General features: G+C 48.2%; 3 protein-coding genes across 3 annotated transcripts; 1 reads left to right on the top strand and 2 right to left on the bottom strand.

The window, feature by feature from the left end:
* Window positions 1-2,783: 2,783 nt before the first annotated feature.
* On the top strand, window positions 2,784-4,510 carry LOC136522211 (nicotianamine synthase 3-like). The gene has a single exon (XM_066516009.1). The coding sequence runs from the start codon at window positions 2,969-2,971 to the stop codon at window positions 4,034-4,036; it is 1,068 nt and encodes a 355-aa protein (XP_066372106.1). The 5' UTR covers window positions 2,784-2,968; the 3' UTR covers window positions 4,037-4,510.
* Window positions 4,511-16,309: 11,799 nt separating this feature from the next.
* On the bottom strand, window positions 16,310-17,744 carry LOC136538549 (pentatricopeptide repeat-containing protein At2g41080-like). Its single transcript, XM_066530505.1, has one exon. It carries the CDS (start codon window positions 17,737-17,739, stop codon window positions 16,447-16,449), a length of 1,293 nt encoding a protein of 430 aa, XP_066386602.1. The 5' UTR covers window positions 17,740-17,744; the 3' UTR covers window positions 16,310-16,446.
* Window positions 17,745-21,194: 3,450 nt separating this feature from the next.
* Window positions 21,195-24,681, bottom strand: LOC136538548 (multiple C2 domain and transmembrane region protein 14-like). The gene has a single exon (XM_066530504.1). It carries the CDS (start codon window positions 24,588-24,590, stop codon window positions 21,399-21,401), a length of 3,192 nt encoding a protein of 1,063 aa, XP_066386601.1. The 5' UTR covers window positions 24,591-24,681; the 3' UTR covers window positions 21,195-21,398.
* Between the last annotated feature and the right edge of the window lie 1,103 nt (window positions 24,682-25,784).

The raw sequence follows: 25,784 nt of genomic DNA, 5'->3' as shown, positions 1-25,784 counted from the left end.
GTCTCCACCACCTTCCACATCTTTCTATTGATTGACTTAATATATGTTGTTATCTTAGCCTTCCAATAAGAATAGTTGGAACCATCAAATTGGGGTAGCTTCTTGGTATTGTTGATTTGAGCTATTTTGACATCGAAGGTTGTTAATCCTCAAATCACGGTGACCATGGCTCTTATACCACTTGAAAGGTCCTAATGGCTAGAGGGGGATGAATAGCCTATTGAAAATTTCTACAACAACACTTAACAAAGATGTTAGACAATTAAACGGCGAAGCAAATGTTGCGCTAGCCTACTAAAATGCAAGCCACTACCACAATTCTAGTGTCTATGATCTCTAAGCACACAATGGCTATATCACTACACTAAGTTAGTGTGCTCTCAAAGACTAACTAAAGAGCAACACTAACCACTAGACCCGTCAGAAGCTTGCTCTCAAAACTAATTACACTAAAAGTGAAGCAACACTAGAAATGTAAATGCAAGGTAGGGGATGTGATGATTATACCGCCATGTAGAGGAATTGAGCCAATCACAATGATGGAGCCTATCAATCACAATGAATACCGAGAAATCCTCAGACAAGATGACATAAGATTTTTTACTGAGGTTCACTTGCTTGCCGGCAAGCTAGTCCTCGTTGTGGCGATTCACTCACTTGGAGGTTCACGTGCTAATTGGCATCACACGCCAAACCCTCAATAGGGTGCCACACAACCCTCAGTGAAAATCAACTCCTTCACTTCACCAACTTCTCTACCCTTGCTCAAATGTGCCAACCACCAAGTGTATCACCTTGTGCACGTGTGTTAGCATATTTTCACAAACATTTTCAAGGGTGTTAACACTCCACTAGATCTAAATGCATATGCAATGAGTTAGAGCATCTAGTGGCACTTTGATAACCACATTTCGATATGAGTTTCACCCCTCTTAATAGTACAGCTATCGATCCTAAATGTGAGCACACTCGCTAAGTGTCTCAATCACCAAACCAAAAAGTTCCTATAAAGTTTCACCTTTGCCTTGAACTTTTTGTTTTTCTCTTTCTTCTTTTCCAAGTCCAAGCACTTGATCATCACCATGGCATCACCATCATCATGATCTTCACCATTTGCTCCACACTTAGAATAGTGCTACCTATCTCATGATCACTTTGATAAACTAGGTTAGCACTTAGGGTTTCATCAATTCACTAAAATCAAACTAGAGCTTTCACACTCCAACAAGCGTGTCTCACTTGTTTGGGGATGCTTAAAATTGGGTCATCGCAAACACAATTTGCTTGTTTTGGCAGGAGCATCGGCCCTGTGTTGGGCAATCTAGCTCACACAAAATGATTTCATTTTTAACGAAAGTCAAAAACAAACTTTTTGCAGGTACTAGTTCGGGGGACATATTGGCTCCGATTGTAGACTCAATTACAGCGCTTGGATGAGCACAAGACTTCCATTGTGGAGGTATGTAGGCTTTGAGAGTCTAGTGCCATGTTTCTGTTTGCTTCTCATAGGTGGAGTTTCTCTTATCGTCTTGGACATTAGAAATGGTTCCCTAGTTTTTATCTTTAGTGTGAGTTTGTAATAATTGGTCTCATTCTTTCTCCTAGAGAAACGATGAAGTTGGAACTTTTGTTTCCATTATCTAAAAAACAAAAGTTGAGTGGATAGCTACAACAGCACTAGAAAATGATATCCTAGACTAGAGAAGGATTCCTTTGAAGATTTTGTAACAAGAATGCTAGGAGGATAGCACGTTTCATCTAACAAAGGTTGAGTGGAGTATTTGAGAGTTCTCAGAATTATCTGTTAGCAAGATGTAATCAAGAAATTATGTTATTAATAATTTGATATGACTGCACATGAAGATTTTTTATTGGAGATTATGTACCCACTGTAAGGCGATGAGAGCCATCGAAAATGTGTGTGGATCATTGACATGGTTGGCCGGCCCTTGGGAGTCATTGGAAGCCAAAAAGAGTATGAAAAGGTAAGGAGCAAAAGGTATACGTGGGTACCATTCCAGCCTCTTGACCTCCTGTACAATCAAAGAAAAAGTCTGAACAGCAGAAATGGGCAACCAAGCAACCATGCATTCTGGTGGTAGTCCTTGACTTGTCGCAGCCGTTGGTTCGATAGATCCAATTCATCCCTCACCAACAGGCGGCAGCATCACGAATGGAACTTTTCAATAAAAAGATGCAGACGCAGGGCACGCGTCCTCTTTCGTTCCTCAGTAAATCAATTTGTAGACTTGTTTTAAGTCAATTTTCTTATATTTAACTAATAACTTTATAGAAAACATCACAAATATTTATAACATCAAATAAACATATTATTTAGTGTTATAAATATTTATGTTTTTTCTATAAATCTAGTTAAATAAAAAATATTTAATTTAAGATAACTCTAGGAATTGATTTATTTAGAAACAGAGGAGTATTCTCCGTGAATGTGCACCCCATGATCAAACTTTCGGCGATCAATAGGGCGCATTGACAGAAAAAAACGGAGATGAAGACGTGCACTCCTGGTAGCATGGATGAAATTGAGCGCAGGACGTATATATTCTTGGGGGATAGCGTAAAGTAAAGAAAGATATATTCTTGGGGAATAATAAGTAAAGAAAAGATAAGGCAACGACATGGAACTTGAATTATTGTTATGGGGTATCGATCGTATAGCTACTGTTCCATTCCAGCAATATATATATCATGAAATGGATCCTCACTCGCCAAGTTGTACGCGTGTTGTCGTGACTGCGACAACGACGTGACCGTTTGCCGTTGCGTGTGTGGAGAAAAATACGCAGAGGCTTGTGGCGGGCACGGGTCTTCCAAGATCGCGTGGTAGGCTACGGGACAGGGACGCCATTATTCCTGCCACCAGTATATATACACTGTAGTATGCCTCTCCCACTCCAAAGCGAAGCAGCAATCGCCTAGACCGACTGTGATCACACGGCACGCGGCCATGGTCGTCATGGGCAAGGAGGAGGAGCAGCAGCAGCAGGAGGAGGAGGTCCAAGAAGAAGCACGAGTCGTCGTCCAGCAAGAGACGACGGCGGATGAGGAGGCCGAGGCGGCGCTGGTGCACAAGATCTCCGGCCTGGCCGCCGCCATCGCGAAGCTGCCGTCGCTGAGCCCGTCGCCGGAGGTGAACGCGCTCTTCACCGACCTCGTGACGGCCTGCATCCCGCGCAGCACGGTGGACGTGGAGCGCCTGGCCCCGGAGCTGCAGCGCATGCGCGCGTCGCTCATCCGCCTCTGCGCCGACGCCGAGGCCCTGCTGGAGGCGCACTACTCCGACCTGCTGGCGACCTTCGACAACCCGCTGGACCACCTGACGCTCTTCCCCTACTTCAGCAACTACCTGCTGCTGAGCCAGCTGGAGCACGGCCTGCTGGCGCGCCACGTCCCGGGCCCGCCGCCGGCCCGCGTCGCCTTCGTCGGCTCCGGCCCGCTCCCGCTCAGCTCCCTCGTGCTCGCGGCACGCCACCTCCCCGCCGCCGCCTTCGACAACTACGACATCTGCGGGGATGCCAACGACCGGGCGCGCCGCCTCGTGCGCGCCGACGCCGCGCTCGCCGCGCGCATGGCGTTCCGCACCTCCGACGTGGCCGACGTCACCAGGGATCTAGCCGGATACGACGTCGTCTTCCTGGCGGCGCTTGTGGGCATGGCCGCCGAGGAGAAGGCCCGCGTGGTGGAGCACCTCGGGAGGCACATGGCCCCCGGCGCCGCGTTGGTGGTGCGGAGCGCGCACGGCGCGCGCGGGTTCCTGTACCCCGTCGTGGACCCCGAGGAGATCCGCCGGGGTGGCTTCGACGTGCTCGCCGTGCACCACCCAGAGGGGGAGGTGATCAACTCCGTCATCATCGCGCGCAAGCCTGTCCCCGCCGTCGACGCGCACGCCGTCGCTGGGGTGGGGCACGCGCATGCGCACGGCGCCGTGCTCAGCCGGCCCTGCCTCTGCTGCGAGATGGAGGCCCGAGCGCACCAGAAGATGGAGGAGGTGGCCATGGAGCAGCTGCCGTCCTAGGCACTGGCACACGGCACACCACAAGATGGATTGCCCGGCCGGCCGCCCATTCAGTTGCATCTACCTGATCGATCGAGTAAACAGTAATCCCCTACTATGTCTATGTGTGTTCACACCACATGCATGGTCATAATCTGCAGGTTGACCTTGCTACTAGCTGGTGTATTATTACCGTCCCGTTTAACAGAGTCGAAGTCGAAGTCGAAACCGATGGAAGAAAAAATAGTGAAGAGAAAAAAAAAACAGAGTGCACCAAGGAGCCAAGGCCGGAGATCTACCAAAAAGAGCCTAATTTGTCCGTTAAAGTTACATGTGTGAGTGTGAGTGATGATGGAGTGGTTAATTAGTAGTAACTCCCGTGCTTAAATTGTCGTTTTGGGAGTGTTATTAGCACGTAAATGCATAAATACAGGCCACTCCGGTCCATTGGTTGTTTTGACGCGATATATATATGCATCATGGCCTTGATGTTTTGTCCGGCAAATGCTATGTTTCGAGCCTGGGCTTCTCCGGCTATGCATGCGCTGTCAAGATAACTAATACGCGATTTTCAATTAACGGTGATTCGATGAGTTAGGTCAAAACAGGCAAGAAGCTTAATTTCGCCAAGCACTAATCCTGGAATGATTGGGAGTGGGTTAATGTGTGACCGGAGAGCGTGACCCCGACCCCCACGTCTTCCTCGCACTCAGCCCCATCGTCTTTCTCGCCCTACGCCTCACCTGCCTCACTCCTGCCTTCCGCGCCCGCCATAGCACCCCCGCTGCTCCATCCCACCCTCCACTAATCCCAATCGAAGGACAAGCTCTGAATCGTCACCCCCGCCACTGACCCAAGCCAACCGGTTGTCCAGCACCACCATGGGGTGCCGCCGAGCTAGCCACTGGTCGAACCGCCACCACCGTTGGGTCAACTACTGCCTCTAGGCCCCTCCCCCTTCTAAGGGCGCCGGCCATGGATGTAACACATCTGGTGTTACGAGCTCGCTAAGAACCGAGATTATGGCCTGAGAGATAGATCTAATAATATAGTGAATTCGTTTACTTAGCGTGATGAAAACTCCAAACAAAAAGAATAGAATGAGTTTTGTTAATTGTTGGCATGAAAATAATTTCTATGAACAACGACCAATTACAACTGGAGGATAGTGTGGAAATAAAGATTTGAGGGCAAGTTACGTAGCTGGCCATGCAATTTTAAATCTTGGAGAATAATAATGTCAGCTAGTATTTTTGGGAAGCTCAGAAATCAAATTGAAATTAAATCCACTCTTCACGGTTAAGTCAGCAAACAAATGATTATGTTTAAAGTGCTATCTTTGGTGAATTATATAGTGAAACATACTCAAATAGTGCTTTAATATTTTGTTCCTACGAGTTAGTACGAAATATGGACTAGGTCATGGTATGTTAGTTAGTTGAAATTAACAAGGTTTAGACCCTTTAAAAATTACGGCTAAAGTGTTAAAAGTTGTAGATCAAACTGAACCCTTAACTTTTCTAAATAAGAAATGATAGACAATGTCGTTTTTTGTATTTAAATTCCAACAAAATTGGTTAAGCGACACACCTATGTTTTTGCACGATTGGGTGCATTGAGGTGTGAACTTGAGCGTGGTGAAGGTTGTGGTTGCGTTTGAGTTGCGATGTTCACGCAAGTAGTGTCCGAAGTACGTCAGAACGCGTTTTAGTTATGCCGTTGCCGCTCTATTCGTGAGCTGTCGTTCGGCGCGACAAACCTACCTTGCGCCTCTCCAACTTCCTCTCGGGGCATCCAGTGGCGACGGCAATTGCTTCGTTAGCAAGTCGATAGTGTCAATTTAGGGTTTGTGGACTTGGTGGAGTTTTTTGTCGAGCTAGTAAGTGACATTTGGGCTGCTTTAAGAAGCGTGCAAGACGTCGTTCTAGGCTCTCGGCCTGAGTACCCCGGTCACCACGCGAGCATGTCGTCGTCGGCTGGCCGCTCTTGGCCGTCCTCCCTCACTGGCTCTGGCTACACGCCGCGCCGCGGGCTATCACTGTTGCTGCCGCTCTCGGTGCTGTGCCGTGTCCATGCCTGAGCCATACGCGCCGGGTTGTGCTGCTACGTTGCGTTGCCACTGCACGTGCGCTGCCGGCGCGAGGCCGATGGCTACTACCAGCCAAGAGCCACATCTTTAGCTGACGTGACGCCCGTCTCGACCACTCGATCCACCTACTGTCAAGGCGCTGCCTGTCTCCGTTGTCCTGTCGTGTTGCTGCCTTTGTCGCGGAGCCACTGCCCGCCTGCCATCGCCGCCGTCAGAACCGCACCGCTCCGCGAGTTAAATTCACGCTCCACGGGGCACCACACCTCGATTCAATGCCCCAATAGCTAGGTGTGGAAGCTAGCAAACAACCCATCCCGCACCAGGGCACAACCAAGCTTTATTGTCGGCCAATTTCGAGTTTTGCTCGTCGCCGGTCCGTTTCGCCGTCGTGTCTTGGTTTGGTTTACGGTGAGTCTCTTGTCACCGTTGTAGTTCATTCGATGGTCGTACAAACTCACCATTGACCCCTCTATCTAGTGCTCGCCTTGGCTTCGCCAGAACCTTCACCGGTGATGGGCTGACGCATTGATGCTGTGCCCGGAGCGCCGTCGCGTGGTGCAGGCGCACGTGGCCCGGTTACCTCGTCGCTTCCCCGTCTTATCCATCACCGCAGCTAGCCTCGGGGTAAGCTCCTATTTCTCTTGCCCGATCCGTTATACTCGTCGTAGCCCTAGTTTGTTGGAGAATGCGCACCGCCGTGGAGGTTTGCCCACCTATGTGGGCAACACACTAGGGGTCGTCGTTTAGCTTCAAATCACCGCTCTAGGTTTCGTCTTGGCCTCGCAGTGCTCATAGGCTTGCTCGTAGGGTGGGTGCTTCGCTCTGATGGCCGGCGAGGGCGCGCTGCGACAGCCGGAACCGCGCTGCCGTGCATGGGGGTGTCGAGGATCGGCTTGTTGCGAAGATAGGTTTGTTGGGGGGTGCTCTCTGCAAAGGGTTTCTCTGGTGCAATAGTACTCGGAGGCGCCACATAATATTCAGGTAGGCTAGGGGCTATTTTACAAAAAGCGCAGCGCGGGCACGGGCTCCCCTGCCTTGGGTCGTTGCTGGGCCAGCTACCGCGCATGTCGCGTCCGCGTGGGCCGATATGGTTGCTGTCGGGCTCTTTTTCTTTTCTAGGCATTTTCTAATTTAGTTTCTAAGGAAAATTATAAATTCAATATAAATTTGTGAAGTGGACCAAAAATTGTGAAACCAATTTTGTTAAGCTTCTAAAATCATGATCTATCCGCTAGTGTACTTGGTTCACGTGGTTCTAAAATATTTCACGGATGCTTTAAATGTTTTAACGTGCTCTAAAATTATTAAAGTATGAACTTGTAGGAATTTTTATAGCAAAATAATGTTAGCTTTGAAAATTTTATACTAGCTTCACAATATTATTATGTGCTTTCTGTAATTTTGTAGCTCCAGAATAATTAGTTTGCTAGAATACCTATTAAGCCCTGGTTTGAAAATATATTAAATCAATAAAATGAATTATGGATATATCTCGGGATTTTGTAGCTAAAATACTTATTGGGAAGTAATGCCTCGCCCAACAACATGGATACGTAGCCTTGTACGTTAGTCGCTAGAGCCAGCTCATTAGTTTAGCAGCGTAATCGTATTTTAGAGTTGCGATTGCCGTGATCATTTACGTTTCTGCGTTGCATGCACGTATATCATAATAGGAACAACGATGGATCATGGAGTCGACCAAAGTAGCGGAAGCAGATGGTGACTTGATGATCATGCCACCACGATGAAAAGCCAACTTGGTTATATTTTACCTAGGCAAGCCTCGGTGCATAACCCCTATTATTCTGCACTTTATTTTATGCTTGTGCATTAAGTTTAAAGAGTTGAATGAAACCCACTTGCATATATATATATATATATATATATATCATTATCCTATGAGTCTTACTAGTATGATAGGATCATGTAGATTGCTATGCTGTAGGATTTTGGTAGAAGTCGAGTGATTGTCTGTCTCTCGTGAGAGATAGAAAAGATATTATTGTTATTATTATATTACTATCATATGGAATATATATGAATGATAATTGAAGACCGGACGGAATGGTACTTTGGATCTAGACTTGGTTTGGCATTCGAGCGAGGCTCGGATTGTACTTGTTCCGCCTGTGTCGGTTAAGGACCTTCCGTTGCATTGGATTCTAGTCAGATCATAGACTTATTATCCTGAGCACATACTTGCTTATGGGGGAGGGAAGGCTCGTTGCTCTCTTATCGTGGGTTCTGGCTCTTTTCAGATCGACTGATTGGAGGCGGGGATTGTGGAGGTCTAAGTACCACACTGAGTCCATGACTCAGGTGTGGGGGCTTGGAGTCCAAATTTGGACGGGGACCTAGACACCTTGACAGGAGAGTAGTGGGTTGGTCCTGCTTGTGCCTGGGGTATAAGCGGGATGTGTGTTTTAGGGTACCCAGCTGGGATACATTGGTTCACGAATCGTCGTGTGATATGGTACGGCTTGGCTACGATCTAGCACCGTAGTAAGAACTGGAATATGAAAGATGGTAAAATAGTTCTGATTGCTTACCACCTGCTTGAAAGTAGCACAGGTGCTTACATATAATGGTTAGTTAATGAACTAATGATGACTGCTAATAAAATTGAATATAAGGATGCACGTTTAGTAATGCTTTCTGCAGATGCAATAAACCACAAGCTAGATAGCCTTGCATATCCTTGGAGTCTTTTCTTTCCTCCTAATAGGTAAGCCTTATGGAGTATAATTGAGTACTCAGGGTTTGTTCTACCCTGTTGCAAGTGACAGGAACATGTGGAGCTAATACTTGTGTGTGGAAACCTCCTGGTGGGCTCAGCGAGGATTTCCTTAACGTTGCAAGCATAGAGTTTATTTGAAACTTCCACCCAAAATGTTTTACAATAGAAAAACTTATAGCATGTTATGATGTATATAACAGATCATCATGTTAATGTTTAACTTGTCATGAAATAATTTTATTTCTGCTGAAACTCTGATAACATGATTATATTCCGCTATTATAAACAATAAATATTATAATCTAATGTTGCATGGAAAGTGATGTAAGAAATGGCTAAAATATTGTAAGCTTTATTCTCTCATTTACGATCCTGTTGAAAAATGTAGATTTTCAGGTTCTTCCATGGGGTGTGCTCGACAGAACTGTTTAAATTAGCTCACTCTTGGGGTGTTTAGCGTCTAATGGAAGACAAGCACCTCCAAAAGTGAGTTATTTTAGACGGTCCAAAAACCTAACACTGGCGAGCTCATCTCTAACAACGACGATGGAGGAGAAGGGCACGTGCCGTGAGGTCACGTCGAGCTCACGGGCTATGGGAGCATGTGTTCTCATGCTCCGCGCGACACGTGACATGGAGGCCCACAAGTCCTGGCAGACACAGCCGTAAGTACCTCATGCTCGCTTGTATGACCAAGAGGACCAAAGTAAGCATGCGATCAATGATGGCTCCAACAAACTGGGTATATAAGTACCACGGTTGTGTTAAACTAAAGTTGACTCTAAAGAGAGGAAGAAAAAGATCGCATGAAAGTTACATTGAAGAGGAGGTGTCTCACGCCCTTAGTATGTCGTGGGTGAGGGGTAGTATCCCTAGAACCCTGGCAAGCAGGCCGACCATTGCTACGATGGTGAGCGGGACCGACAACGCCCACATCGCTGTGTTGGTGAAACGGGGTCAGGGCTCATATCTGCAATCATGATGTGATAATGTGATGTGAGCAGAGGAGCTTGATAGGGTTAGTTAGTGCCAGGCTGAAGCTACAATGTTTGTAGAGGGTGCAAAAGCCCCCCCCCCCCAAATCTTTTTTTGGAAAATTAGTGGTTTTAACTCAAATTTCACCATATATGCACCCTTCTTAACACAAGTCTATGCAGCCACAAAGTAAGTGCGCTCTCTTATAATTTGCTCTAGCTTCGCCACTGGTTGATGTTGTGGAATGCTCACAGTAGCTTGATGGCTTGATGGGTTGGGGTCACGGTGTAGTAGCATATAATAACGAGGTGAGGTGAAGGTAGTGATGACCATTGATCCATGCATGCATGCAAGTATATCCTATCATGCTAGCTAGCAAGCTAACTTGTGCAATTAGGCGAGTTTGTGCTATTGCAAAGAAACTTTTTTTAAACAAACTTGCAAAGAAACTCTGTGGGATACTCACTCACATTGTTGTAGTTTTTGATAGATTAGATAGTAAAGAGGCAAGATTTTACATATTGTTGACATGCACATAGATAGCCAGCCACCTTTATCTTTATCATTGTTTGGGAATGGGCATCGTAGGGAGCAGGTACCTAGCCCGGACGGCTGAGGCAAGCATTATTTTTCCCTCCAACCACACTCGTGGGAACACACGGCTAGGCGAGGGAATTGACAAGATATTTAGCTATAGCTGTAGGTATAAACGATCATTTAGGATTGGCTTTTGCACATAACACAAACACAAACTTCACTCGGCACCTACTTGACACTTAGTTACTTAGGGCCTGTTTTAGATGCTGCCCCTGCCAGGCAACAAATCCTAGCCACCAGGCACTCAAAATCGATGGCCTGGATTGATGTCTGGCCAAGCAAGCTCGCTTGTGTAAGCAACCAAACAACTCCTGGGCCCTGTTGTGAGCTCGTCTGTCATATAATGAGGTGGGATGAAAATGAAAATATTTATCTCATATACAGGTCTCTCTTATCAAACGAGTCTTAAAACAACATGCGCTTGCAAAACAACTTTAGCTTCACGTAAAGCCAATACCAAAAAACCTAACATGACCTAAACGACACACGCTTTTGATAGACAAGTTGGACTCTTCCCTCTCTTTTCTTTTCACTGCTAGTGTCCGTCCTCTTACTGCGTAATTCATTAGAATGAAAAGATAATTGCTCTGGCAGGGAGTTGGGGCTGTTGTGACGGACGAGTAGCTCCATGTGAACCGCAGGTACCTGACGCCGCCAATCTCCATCTCCTTGTACGTCTTCCGGCTGATCGCGAAGGATCATCTCAGCTGCATCAATGGAGCAACACTGTTCAGTTAGGACTACCTCTGGTCCGGAACAAGTTTCCTACATTTAGACGCACATGTATTCATCTCAATCCACGTGTATTGAAGTAGATTAAAGTAAAATTAAACTAAGTTTTATTCCAATCCACTCTAACACATATGGATTGAAGTGAATACACATTCAACCAAACAAACACTAAGGGGCCGTTTGGATCTCTTCATTTTGGAGGAATTAAAATCTACATAATGAATTAGGCTATTTGACTTAAAATTTGACATTCCATAACTTTTCCAAATTCATAAATAAGCTTATCTCAAATTCATAGAGTGGGAGATAGAAATGAATTCTATAGATCACTATGCTATGATTCTATTCTCCAACTTATAGTACACTCTTTAACATACTTTTCTACAATAGAAATTCAACATATAAGTATAAGTATGTCTCTCGTATGCCTAACAATAAATATACAAATATATTTCATATACAACTATATTAGCTTAATTAATCTATATCTAAATTCTAATTATTAGAATAAATTCAATTTCAAGATTGAAACGGACCCTAAAAGAAAATGGAGTATCAAGCGAATGAACTCGTTTTGAGCCGGCTGAGGCCATCATATTCCGGCTTGTTTATCCCGAACAGGCCAAAGACCTCTCTTGCACGGTCCTGCCACTCCGGTGCATCCATCGCCGAGACAGCCTGTTCGGCTGAGACTGAAATGATAAAAATTTATGATCGTTTACGACCTAGCGAACATGCTGAGAGTTTAAAAATGATTGGACTGCGGTATCCAGGATCGCCGGATCGGTGCTCTCGGGCTCTCGGCGGTGTACATAGCCAAATGATTGGACTACTAAATGTGTGCCGGCCATTTGCACCGCAGGACATGGACAGCAGGGGCTATTGGACTGCGGTATCCAGGATCGCCGGATCGGTGCTCTCCGGCTCTCGGCGGTGTACATAGCCAAATGATTGGACTACTAAATATGTGTGCCGGCCATTTGCACCGCAGGACATGGACAGCAGGGGCTATTGAAAATTGGCTTAAGACACTAGCAATATTCTGCGAGGCATCCACTGGGAAAAAATAGGGATGAAAATGGTCCGTCAGAAAATTGTGATAAGTGAGCAATAGAATAAAGGGTCCATAGTGCATAAAAAATATATTTTCTCTCTCCTTTGCTTCCTGGTTCTTTAGGGTTGACACGTAAAGTTTAATACTTCCTCTATTCTAAATTATGTGGTTTTTCTAGATTCATAGCTTTTACTACGCATCTAAATATATATTATGTCTAGATACATAGTAGAAGATATGAATCTAGAAATAACAAAACGTCTTATAACTTAGAACGGAGGAAGTAATATTTTATTTTCTATTGATTCAAGTTGCAACTTTTATAAACCATAACCATTATGCAACTTACAATAATGGAAGTAATCCCTCCATCTCAAATTATAAGTCATTCTAACTTTTTGCAAAGTCAAAACATTTTGACTAAATTTATATTCTAAAATAATAACATTTATGATACTAAATAAGCATCGTTAGATTCGTCATTAATTATATTTTTATAGTATTTGATGTCATAAATCTTTGTTATTCTCTTTATAATTTTGGTCAAACTTAAAATGCTTTGATTCTTCGAGAAAGTTGGAACGACTTGTAATTTGGAACTGAGGGAGTAGTACTTTATTTTGGGAGTATAAATGACTCATGAGTTGTTGTTCGGAGGACTTGACAACAACGGTGGTTGCTGCATTTCTAGCCTGCATTCCCCGACAGCGCACGGTGGTAGATGCCTACAGGATTATGGGAGTGCTCGGCTGGCTAGCTGAATAAGCCAAAATACCGTTCAGCTGGGTTGTTGTGAGAGAAAAATATTATTCTGCCTGAAAAGACACTGCTCATGTGAACAGTGTCCACGTGTGTCGGCTGGCCAGCACCAGCTGAACACGCCAGCCAGCCGAACACGCAACCAGCGAACAGAGCCAATGGCTCCATCACCTTTGCGCCTTGGTGGCGTCTATGGAAATCCTAGGCATCAGCAAAGTGCAAGCTATTTTGATGGTTTGCATTATGAAACAGGTGCTAGACGGTAGATCGATTAGCCAAGAGAGGTTTGCTTCACCCAAACCACCGCCCCTTGTGTGATCACGAAGATGAGACGGTCCAACATCTGCTTACTACGTGTCCTCGCTCGAGAATTCTGGTCACGGATTCTCACTCCTTTGGGGCTGCAAGACCGGATTCCCAAACGACGAGAGAAATCTTTAGCAGAGTGGTGGCGCAAAGCAACCAAGAGAATTCCAAAGGAGAAGAAGAAGGGGCTGAACACAATCATCATTCTAGGCTCCTGGATCCTTTGGAAGCACCAAAATGCCTGCATTTTTTAAGGGACTCAACCCAGGTTGCTCGCTAATTTCAGAGATGAGCATCATATTTGGCACATGGCGGGAGCGCGTGGCTTGCCCACGCTGGGTCTAGGTCACGGTGGTGGGCTAAGTTAGATTATCATAGCTTGGTTGGAGCTTGTGTGGTCAGGTCTCACCCCTACCTTAGTCTTTATAGTTTAAAGTTGTTCAATGTTTTGAAACTGCCCCTCACAACCTGACCCAGAGTGAGGTGGTGGTATTTGTAAGGGGCCGATCTTTTCTCTCTATAATACAATGATACACAGCTACGTATTTGAGAAAAAAAATTATGCAGCTTACCATAGCAAATGTCAAGTGTTCAAGGGCCTCAGCTTAAGGTTGAGTTGAGCAACAAATGTTGCCCTTGCCCTTACTACTATCACTTTTACATGCATTTTTTAACCTAAATCAAAAAAAAATTGAAATTTATAAAGCCAAAAACAAAAATGGTATTGGCTCAGTCATTCGGAAATGTGTCAGTAACATTTGTGAACCGATAATTAGGAAACGACATAACTATGATTTTAAATACTTAAGTTGCCACAAGCAAATAACATAATTTATGTTCTTACAATTAAGTTCATGAGAAGAGTTGTGATTGTTTCGTCAAAGCAGAAAAATGGTAAGTGACAATGAAATTATTTCATCTTGTTTCTTACTCGTAAACGTACTCCCATAAAAAGGTTTTTGTTTATTCTTTTAGAGAAACATATTATTTATCGTTTTAGGGGAAAAGGCATTTTGTACACTAGGACTTTATGTTCGTTTTGGTGACAAAAGGCAATGGGGGAAACAATTGATAAACACCTGCAAATCTGTGGTATTGTACTGATTTACAGGATTACAACCTTGTGCTATCATTTCTGTATTAATATCTGTTACTGATATATCTTACAAACAAATGCAAATTTGTGAATTAACACATGGGACTTTTCACATTTCTGACCTCTCATTCCATATTGCGTTGTTTCCAAGTTTCACATGAAATTTGTTAGTTAAAGCTTATCTTAATTTAATAGGCGACCCTAAACAGTTTCAGTAGATAACTCCATGGTGTATCAACAAGCATCTTTAGATGCTGCTGCATTAATTTTCATTTGTTTTTTAACACTTGTACTTTTGCAGTACTACTCATGGTTTGCCCCTTAGTTATTTCTCTAGGCCCCCCCATTATCAGGCAGATATGATGTGGGTGCAATCTTTATGATGGAGCACTCTGAGAAACTTCAGAATCTTGTTAATGATGCTCTAGGCAAAGGTGCCGAAATTGCCGTCAGAGTGAGCTTTGGCAATCTTGGTGAATACGCAATTAATCAATTTTTCCCTCCAATTGTACTGGTGAATGTTAATTACACAAAGAAAATTATGCAAGAAGAGGTAAGCTGGATTCGATCTTAGTCTTAGCATTGTCAGTTGATGACCAACAAACATTTCACATTTGGAGCAATTCTACAAATGATGAAATTAAGTTCTGCTTAAGAGGCTATCGAACTTGCAAACGACTCAAATCTCAAGTATGGCCTTGGTTGTGCTTTTTTTTTTCTGGCAACCAGAAGCGTGCCATTGGAATAGCATGCCAATTACACTGTGGGGTAGCAGCAATCAATGATTTTGCTTCAAGTTACATGTGTCAGTAAGTGTATAATTCATGCTCTGCCTGCCCTGTCTAGCATTTTGCAGTGTCTAGCATCTTGCAGTGTCTATTATTTTAATGTTACAATATCACATCATGCTTACAAGCAATGCAACTATGCTTTGAGTTTCTGGCTACAGTCTTTGCCATTCGGTGATGTTAAAGACAGTAGATTTGGTAGATTTGCTGGTGTAGAAGGCTTGTGAGCTTGCTGCCTTGTGAAGTCTGTTGTAGAAGATAGATTCTAGCCATAAATTAAAACAGTGATCCCGAAACCTATCCAGGTCTACTTCTTCCCCCATGATACAAAGTCTGGTTTGCATGGTTTACTTGGTTCTTTCTGCTCTGATATTCAGCTGCTTATTATTTTTGTAGTATCCTGTGTCCTAGCATGGATTTGAGTCCCAGGAGTTGCTTGTGCAGACTCTGTATGGCTATAGCTTGTGGGACAGGTTGCAGTCCCTTGTGAATCTTATGAAGATGGTTACCGAGCAGAACTCTGCCTCAGCTGCAAATGCCCATATGAAGAAAAGGCAATGAGGCGATACTGAGGGGTTCAGTTGAATCTTATGTCGAGTATCAACTTTCTCTTATGATATTCCTCTCATCATATCGGTAATCTGCTCTTCAGATGTTGTATCCTCCCCCAAGCTTCTTGAGGAGGTAGGTTCGATGCTATGGCGGTGCGTACTGTCTGCATGCATGTAAACGGCGTTGAGAAATTAGAAGTAGCCTCATTTCATGACAAGGGGAAATCGAAATAGAAATCGACAATGAGATGTGTGATTTCGAGTTTGTAGTCTGAAACAATCTTGAGCCTAGGACTAGGACTAGGAGAGTGTATTCAAGGGGTTTAGCTTTCAGAAGTTAGAACCTTTTACTGCTTTACACCTGTTGCCTTATGGGCAATGAAATTCCACTATGAATGTGCTAGGAACTGTCATGTGCTGCTATTGTGAATTCTGAACACCATCGGTGTTGAGAGCAGCCACAGTAGTGAGGTTTCAAACGTCTTGTCATTGATATGGTGGCATTGATGCCCAAAACAACTTTTTAAAGCACATCAGCTTTTAGTTGAATCGGGCACCACAAATTTGTACCAACCCAACCAGCTGAAATAGTATTCTATACTCCCTTGGTGCTAAAAAGAATGTCATTCTGTTTTTTCTCAAGTTTAACCAAATATATACAAAGAAGTATATCTGTGCATAATTTAGAGCTAGAAGTCTTGTTCCCTCAACTGAGACAAAAAGTATTTCCATGGCACTCCACTCCTGTCACCAATAATCTCCACAAGAGCATTTTCCATCTTTGAAATGGTGAAAACGGCTTACATCTCGGACCACAATCTCCCGTCCAGTCACTTTAGACATCAACTTAATAGCTACATGGCAATCATCACATACACGTAGATTCTTCATAACCCGAATAGGCACTCCTTCAGGTAAGCTCAGAAAAGCAAATGCTATAGCCAACTTCTCACTATGGTGAGCTAAACTAACTTCTTTCTCCTCATCCTCCATGTCATGGAAAACCATGCTCATGTCCGGTGCATACCCACATTGCCTGATCTTGGTCATCATTTCTTCCAAGCATTCATCAATGTCCCTTTGCCTTGAATGGGATTTATCTCCGGTGCAGAACTGGTGAATCTGACCCTTCAGCTCCACCCACCTAACTCCAGGCTCTTTCCTCACGTTCTGTTCCCTCATGGTTTTTCTTACCTTACTGACATCCTCCCATCTGCTGCTGGCTGCTCGAATATTTGATAGAAGAACATAAGATGCAGAATCATAAGTGTCCAGTTCAATGACACGTTCTGCTATCCTCTCGGCCATGTCAAAGTTTTTCTGGATCTTACATGCAGACAGTAGTGTCCTCCATATGACCCCATCAGGTTGCACAGGCATTGACAGGATAAGGTCCTCCGCCTCATTTAGGCAACCTGAACGTCCAAGAAGATCTACAATACAAGTGTAGTGTTTAACACTTGGCTTTAGTCCATAAGTATTAGTCATAAGCTCAAAACAACTCATGCCTTCATCTTTAAGACCACTATGGCTGCATGCATATAGCAAGGTCAAGAAAGTAACGTCACTGGGTTCTGCACCGCCAGCTATCATCTGTTTGAACAGACTAACTGCCTTCTGTCCATGCCCATGGAATCCATAAGCTGAGATCATCGCACTGCAAAGGACAAGATCTGTACCACTATACCCAAGGCAAACCCTTTCTGAATCACATAAGCACCCGCATCGAGAATACATATGCACAAGAGATGTCATGACTGGCACAACCTTGTCAACTCCAGCTTTGATAGCCTGTGCATGAACCTGCTGACCTTGTGCAAGAGTTGCCAAGTCCGAGCAAGAACTAACGGCGCTGACGAATGTGACTGCATTTGCTTCCACACCAGCACCTGTCATCATGCAGAAATACTCGAGTGCTCCCTCTGAGTCTCCATTCTGTGTTCTTCCAGCGATAATGGTATTGCATGACACAATGCTAAGCAGAGGCAATGCTCGGAGAGCAGCCTCCCCTTCTTGAAGAAAACCACACCGCATATACATGTGTGCCAACGAGCTCCCAACGCACGTCCCTGTCCAGTCCAGTCCAAACCACACCGCATATACATGCGGTGCAGGATTTCCGCTGGCTGGACGGCAGTAGAGGGCGCGGGCTATCCTACCTTCAACATGACTGCGTCCTCCCAGCCATCATCCGCATGGACGCGGTGAAATAGAGCATCTGCCATGCATGCTCCATCGCCCATCGCCATGGTGCTTGGGTTCGTTGCTCGCTCATGGTGCAGAGCAGAAGCAGCATGGTTGGACGACGGCCACCAAGGACATGATAGCGAGGTCTTATTGGCCTGGTTCGTTTCGTATCCGACGAGCGGGCATTGAAGCTCCGAATGGGAGCCAGACGAGCACAACAACGTCGGAATCACCTCTGAGGCAGAGGATGAACATATACATCAAATTAAATGTCGAATACCCATTTTCATCATTCAGTCGTCCAATGCTTTATTTCGTCTTTGAACTAACAAAGTGATTATTTTAGTTCTTAATTAAAGGTTAATTTTAGACTCAATTCGTCTCTGAATTATCAAAGTGGTGCTTTCAATTGACAAACTTTACTTTTAAATTCAGTTTCCTCCATCCGAAATTAAGGGCCATCTGCATATTTGCCATTACAGTAGTCCATATGGCTGATATATCCAGCCACATTAAGGGCCGTCTGGTCTGCCTATTTGCCATTGTTTCATATGGTTGATGGTCACTTGACACTTGGGTTGGAGAGTTGGAGTTGGAGGCCTGGACGGCTGGACCATTTGCAGAGCACAGCCGTCACGCCGCCACTGCATTGCCATATGCCATTGCACCAGCAGATGGGTTCTGCTCCAGAAACAATCCACACACACGTTCGTGACCACCCAGTCATAAAAACGGCAGAAAACTAGAAACGCAGCCGTTGAGCTGAGCTGCACAAAAGACGAGCAAGGCGAGGCCGAGAGCCCCCTTGCACGCTGGGGGCCCAATCGTGATTCGTGTCATGTGTCCAGGATCCATCAGGCGGGCCGCCACTGGCAGTGCCTTTGCCATCATTTTCAGTGCGTGCACGCACTCTCACTCTGGCGACTGTCACACTCATGAAACGAAACAAGCAGATAGATGACTCCCCACGGTCCCGAGACGATAAAAACTCTTACTGAACGCAGTACTACAAGGATGACATATATAACAGTCCAAGGATATCTGAATTCTCATCATCTCCTGCTTCTGAATCCTGTCTGCCATATGAAGCAAAAGCCTCGCTCACGTGAAGCAGCCTGCCTTTCCCTCCCGTATGCGTACAATGCGCACCCGTACGGCAGATCTGAAATCTGATCGCTACGCCCAGTGGCGGAGCTTGCATGAATGTGCAGGGGGCAATTCAAATATACACTGCTACAGTATTTACCAATAGTAGTATAGATAATTGGAATTATGTGAAAAATCTTTGTTTTTTCAAGTTGTATCTATATAGACTGCCATGAACAATTGGAATTCTGTCAAAAAAGAATGAACAATGTGCGGATTTACGTACTTGTAAGCTGTGATCCATTTATCAGCAACAGCAAGCATGGTACGAGAGAGGCATGAATTAATTGCATGCATGCAGTGACATGCAAACCTCCAGAGTGATACAGTCGGAACAAGAGGGGCAGGACCTAGTTTGGCCCCACGTAGCTCCGTCCGTGCTTCTAACCGCGGGCTAACGGGCTATTTGACACGGCTCCGGCAGCAGAAGTGCGCGAGAAGCTGTAGCAAACACCACAAAAAGCTAAACTATTTTTTTTACGGAAGAGGAGTGACCAATACCTGAGTAAGGGTACATACGTACCTCAGCCTAACGACATATATTTTAAATCCCCGAAAGGTCACAAGAAATGAGGCGCACTAAATGGGCGGACACTAAGCCTTGGAGTGAGGACTCCATGCGCCACGAGTCTCCTAGGGTAACTCGGTGGCAAGGACTTAGTTCAGTGTTGACTCAATTGTGCCCAGGTCATGCAAGCCATCGAGTCACGAGGCACAACTAGAAAGTTTATTAGTCTATGTTTATTAGAATCATACGCCTAACTACCCTTCAAGGAATTGTCCATGCTCTGATCCCATCCCATAGCATATATCATTTTTTTTACAGGGCAAGGGGGGGGGGGGGGGAGCCGCCAATAGCTGGCTCCGCCGTTGGCTACGCCACAAGTGTTGTAGCAGTAGATTATTTTCAGCAAAGCATCTTTTCTCTGTTGAATTTTCAGGCCCATCACCAGCTGCTTGCAGCAAGCCATCTGACCTCCACTCGGTTTTCAACCGGCGATGGCCTCACCTGTCACCACGCTTTGAATTAAATCTTTGATGATGAGCAAAGCGGACCACTATTACCTTCTTTCCACATCGATGATGATGCCATGTGAGCAACATACATACAGTATATTACCTGAACTGACGGTGTTTGTGTTGGCAGTAGAGATGGACACGTCTTGCCAGTCCCTGTGAATTGTGATGACTCACTCACAGTCACAGCCTCACAGGGACATGATCACATGAGCTCTCCCTCTCGTTGCCGACTAGAGCCGCGAGCACTCGGCTCCTGACAAAAGCTCGCGAGCTTTTTGCAGGTCGATGCGAGTGCGTGCCAAGTGGCGTGCGCCCGTTCTGATCAGCTGAATTGATCTGCGTCTTGCAGTTTTATATGTGTATATACTCCTGCAGTATGTGTTTAGGTATGTCGTGAGCATGGCGGTTTTAGAAAGTGCACGCTCTGATTATGCATGTGCTGACTGGTGAGGAATCAGAGCCAGTGCCCTTTGTTCAATGTTCATGCAGATTCAGAGATTCTGCTGGATGTCCAGTTCCAGTCCAGATCCTTTGGCCTATTTCGGTGCATTCCTAAGGTGCTAACTGTTACTAGTTTAACAAAGGGCATTTGTTGCTCAATTCTAACGCGTGGATATCACGGAAAACTGCTCAATTTCCTGTAAGAATCCGGAGAAAATCACCCCTTCCAAGTACCACACAGAAGCCTCAAATGTTCTACACTTGTACTGAGATGCTCTGCAAGTTCCATTGAAATTGCATTGTCATTTCTGCTCCTTCCCTTTGATCCAGATCGCAAGCTGTAGCATCTAATTTCTGATCCTATTGGGAAAACATCCTGTACAAGTTGGGACCATCCATGTGTCATCTTCAACACGAATTCATGACTGGAGACGAAAGAATGTAACAAAATCAGTTGATAGTACTGTACCAAACGAGGTACTCTTGTTGGTAGCGCAAGATTTTTTTTTTTCTGACTGGAATTCAATGCAGCGGTGTTCTTGACTGGTGCGATGCAACGGTCAATTTTTCACCCACCGACGATACGGCCTTAAACAATTTCAGTTTCACCCACAATCAAATCCATCCATCCATGTAAACACAAAAACAGAGATGACGCCTGATCATATGAACGAATGAATACAATAGACATTATTATTATTTCTGTTATTGATGTTGCCAACATCGACCAGGAAGCCTCATCAGCCGAGGCTTGCTGCTGACGGCAACAACCGATAAAAAAACAAGGCAATATGACACAAGCAGATTACACGGAGAAGGGAAGATGATGAAACGATCAAGAAAACGAACTCGACTGATCAGCGATCAGTAAGTAGCAGAGGTAGAGAGCAATTTCAGCATGCTATCTAGAGGACCCGGTCGGAGAGCGACGGCAGGCGGCGGAAGAAGTTGAAGCCGGCGGAGGGCATGTCGCCGCGGAACCTGGGGTGGCGGAGGTAGTAGAACCCCATCCCCAGCAGCAGCACCTTGAAGGGCACCGCGTACAGCACCAGCGCCGCCAGCAGGCACACCACCGAGAACACCGCCGTCGCGCGCGGGTCCCGCCACGACAGCAGCGCCTCCACGCGCTCACCCTGCACCGCCACGTCGCCCAGCAGCGTCTGCGCACGCCCGGCCACGGCGCGCAGCCGGTCGTACCGCATCCGGACCACGTCGGCGGGGCGCGCCGAGGGGAGCCCATCGAACTCCTCGTCCAGCTCGTCGGGGCTCACGCTGTCCACGTGGGACAGCCGCGGGTCCATCCCCGTCGGCTGCCGCGCCCGCGCGCGGTACCGCCACAGCAGCACCAGGAATAGGTACAGGCACACGGTGGGCAGGATCATCTCCGGGCATAGCACCACGGCCACCAGCAGCGCGTGCACCAGCACGGTCGTCGGCGGGTGCGCCCAGGTGCGGACCCGGTGCTCCCACCGCAGCGCCGTCGCCACGTGGGACAGGCACCCGACGACACGGAACCAGTTGGCCTTGCTCCGCCGCATGCTCCACGAGTGCGTGTCCGTGTCCAGCAGGTACTGCACCACCTCCGGACCCAGCGGCGGCTCCGACCGCGCCAGCCGCCCCGACACGATGCGCATCGCCGTGTGACGCAGCACGTCCTGCTGCGCGGGGCCCAGCGGCTTCACGTAGTGCATCCGCGGCAGCAGCGGGCTGCCGTACGCCTGCATCAGCGTCAGCCACGACGGGCAGGTGAACCTGATCGCCAGCTCGAGCTCGCCCATCTTGCGCACGCCCACCGGGTGCACCGCCGTTAGCGCGAAGGTGTTGGTGTACACCCGGTTGGTGTCCAGCGTGGAGAGCCGGATGCGGAGCTTACCGATGCGGGAGTCCCTGGGCAGCTTCCCGGGGTCGCCGCCGTCGCCGGCGGCCTTGTACCGGACGTTGTCGAAGACGGCGATGGTGAGCACGGTGCAGGGGTCGAAAACGTCCCACGCGTACTGCTCGTTCCACCGCGGGTTGAACTGGTCCAGGATGGTGCGCGTGCGCGCCCACTTGGGCCCGTACTTGAGCACCACGTACGCGTCCGTCGACCCGCTCGCGCCGTCCTTGGCGATCTTCATCGGCACCAGGTTGGCGGCGCCGCGGACGCCCACCTCCAGCATCCCCACCGGCGGCTTCGACAGCTGCTTCGACGCCGCGCGCACGTCGCTGGCCACGTTCGCCGCCTCGTCCAGCACGTGGTACCCGCCCTCCAGGCACACGCGCACGTGCACCCGCCCGGCGTACGGCCGGGCCTCGTCGCCGCACAGGTTCAGCCACCGGGACGGTGGCTCCACCCGGTGGTCGGATCGCCTGTGCACCGTCGATAGGGGCACGCGGGTTTGGCCCACAGTCTGCCCGGAGAACACGTCTTCCACGACAACGGTCAGGAAGGGGTCGAACGGCTCCGCGGCGACGAACAGCAGGTCCTCGTTCCAGCTTGGGTTGGCCGTCCCGGCCGCCGCGCTGCCGAGCGGTACGCGGCCGGTCTTGAACACCTGGGCGCCGAGCTGCGCCTTGACGTACAGCTCCGGGAAGACGGGACTGCACTGCTTCGCCTTGGCGTCCGGCGGGGACGGCAAGCGCAGGTCCTGCGCCTGGATGACGCTGAGGCGGAGGTACCAGAGCTTCGGGGAGAGGTAGGCCTTGGAGCGGGTGTGCACCAGGTAGCCGCCGGAGTCCGACTGCCACGCCTCCTGGAACGCCTCGTCGACCTGCGTGCCGACCCACACGGCGAGCATGACGTCGCAGACCGCGGCGCCATCCTCGGAGCCGTGGCCGTCGAGGGTATACCACTGCGGCGCGAGCGCGCTGTCCGGAGGCGACCGCTTCGGGACATCCTGGAGGTCGAAGGAGACGAAGCCCAGGTTGGCGTCCGGCGGAACGGGGTCCCCGTCCTTGGCCGGCTTCTTGGCCTCCTCGTGGACGGTGACCTCGAGCGAGGTGTCGGTGAGGCTGTCCTTGTGGAAGGCGAACACCAGGTCCCACTCGCCGGCGGCCGTGGCGGCGCGCGTGCGTACGGCGTGGGTGCCGATGGACAGCTGCGCGTAGAGTGGCTGGGCGTCGCCGCCTCCGTGTCGCTTGGCCTTGAGGAGGCGGACGAACAGGTACGGCACGCGGTCCACCAGGTCGTACGACGCGCTGGCGCCCGACGCGGCCATGCTCTTCTCGGCGGCGCTCTGGGGGCGGATCTCCAGGTCGCCGGCCACCCCGGCGATCGCCAGGTCCTTCTTGGACGGCGAGGGCGGCAGCGGTGGCAGCTTGGATGGAGAAGGCGGCGGCGCGGCCGCCGCGTCCTTCTTGTCTTCCTCCTTAGCCTTCCCTTCCTCCTTGGGCTTGTCACCGTCCTTCTTCCCCTTCTCCGGCGACTTCTTCTTGCAGCCCTTGTCGTCCTTCTTCTCCGCGGACTCGGGTTTCTTCTCCGCTTTGGCCTCCGCTGGTTTCTTCTCCTCGGCGGGCGCCACCTCCGGCTTCTTCTCCTCGGCCGCCGCCGGTGCGGCTGCGCTGGCGGCATGTGGAGCCTTGTCCTTGTCATCCTTCCCCTCGGCCGCTGGCGCCGCCGCGTCCTTCTTGTCCGCCGCAGCCGCTTCGGCGCCCTTCTCTTCCGCCGCAGCGGGCGGCGGCGGCGGCGGGTCATCGACGAACCAGATCTTGAGGCCGATCTCGCCCTTGATCTGCGAGAAGACGCTCCGCTTCTCGAGCGGGTAGTAGACGAGCGCCTCGTCCCCAGCCTTGGTGAAGGAGGCGCCGGCCACCTTGACCTTACCTAGGAAGGTGCCTCCGCGGCGGGCGCTGCCGGCGGCCGCGGTGGCTTTCTTGTCGTTGTAGAGGTTGAGCTCGAGCGTCTCGGAGGCCATGGCGTCCGGGTCGTGGACCAGGAACTCGAGGCGCTCCCCCCACTGCGGGTTGAGGTCCCGCGGGCGTGTGGCGGTGCGCCGGCGCTGGCCGTCGAAGTCGACGACGGCGTAGGCGCACGCCGTTCCCTGCCCGTCCTTGGGCATCAGGTTCCGCGCGTTGCACACCTCCACCACCACCCGCCGCCGCGCGCCCTCCGCCACCATCGCGGCGCCGCCGGGGAAAAGGCTAATCGATCGTTTGGAAGGTTCTTCCGTGTGCGTGCGCTGAGAGAGAAAATTGACCGTTGGAGGGGAAGAGCGGGGGTAGAGTGGACTGAGAGGGCGTAGGCGGGCGGCGGGCGGTGCGGGGTTTAAAAGGGGAGGCAACGGGCGGGGAGGTGGGGCCGGGTTCCACGTCGGACGGTGGTGCGCGCCGCGTGTGCCTGCGGGCACGGAGACTTGTCCCGTAGCGGTGGATGCCTGGACGGAACGCGAACGGGAGGGACTGCGGCGAGGCAGCGCGACAGGACAGGGACGTTTAACGGCAACGGCATTGACGCGACCCTCGCGACGGGACACGGGCCATGAGCGGCGGCGGCGGAAATCCCGCGCCCCCGGGCTGCGTGCATGGCCTCGCGCTCACCGGGAGCCTGTTCCTGTTCGCGTGGCGTGTTTTGCGTCCCCGATCCTTTTCGGGGCTGTTGCGCCGCACGTCCACTTCGTTGCGTCGTAGTCGCTGCTGGCTCACTCTGCCAGCGCCAACAATTGCTCTATTCGACTTATAAGTCATAACTAAAAATATGATTGACTGATTTGATATGAGAAAAAAATATTATTTATTGATTAATAAGCTATAATTTATAAGTCAAATACGATCGAGCAAACGGACTGAATGGCGGTGGTGGGTGGAGGCATGGTCCTCAGCAGTGTTGCATCTTCATTTTGACTCGCTGGGCATTTTTTAAGAAAGAAAATAGAGCCACAGCGCAAGTAAAAAAAACTAAGTTTTCATACTAGTGACGTTTTAATAAAGTTGTCTAAAGTCAACAATTTAATCTCTGGCTAGGAATTTCCATATTAATATATTTAATATATCTAATACCATGGCAAATATATATATATATATATATATATATATATATATATATATATATATATATATATATATAAACTATGTTTCAAACAAATATACTCGTATCATTTTAAACGATCAAACCTAACATGTACAAGGTAATTTTTTAATCAAAGTTTTACAATGGTTGATTTCAGATTATCTCAAAACAACATTTATCTGTTAGCGGCTACCACCATAGCAAGTTACATATCAACGCTCGACGTTCACATCAAACAAACACTTATTTGGGCAACAAAATTACGATGTTTACATAGCTGATATGAATTTTGAACTTAGTGATGAAT

The sequence above is a fragment of the Miscanthus floridulus genome, chromosome 2 (assembly GCF_019320115.1).
Source record: "Miscanthus floridulus cultivar M001 chromosome 2, ASM1932011v1, whole genome shotgun sequence".
Classification (NCBI taxonomy): Eukaryota; Viridiplantae; Streptophyta; class Magnoliopsida; order Poales; family Poaceae; genus Miscanthus; species Miscanthus floridulus.
Note: the sequence above shows the minus strand (reverse complement) of the source record. Positions and strands in the feature narration are given on the sequence as shown.

Bases quoted from the DNA above. Each gene is read 5' to 3' on its own strand.
- LOC136538548 (XM_066530504.1), bottom strand. From the start codon at position 24,590: ATGGTGGCGGAGGGCGCGCGGCGGCGGGTGGTGGTGGAGGTGTGCAAC.
- LOC136538549 (XM_066530505.1), bottom strand. From the start codon at position 17,739: ATGTATATGCGGTGTGGTTTTCTTCAAGAAGGGGAGGCTGCTCTCCGA.
- LOC136522211 (XM_066516009.1), top strand. From the start codon at position 2,969: ATGGTCGTCATGGGCAAGGAGGAGGAGCAGCAGCAGCAGGAGGAGGAG.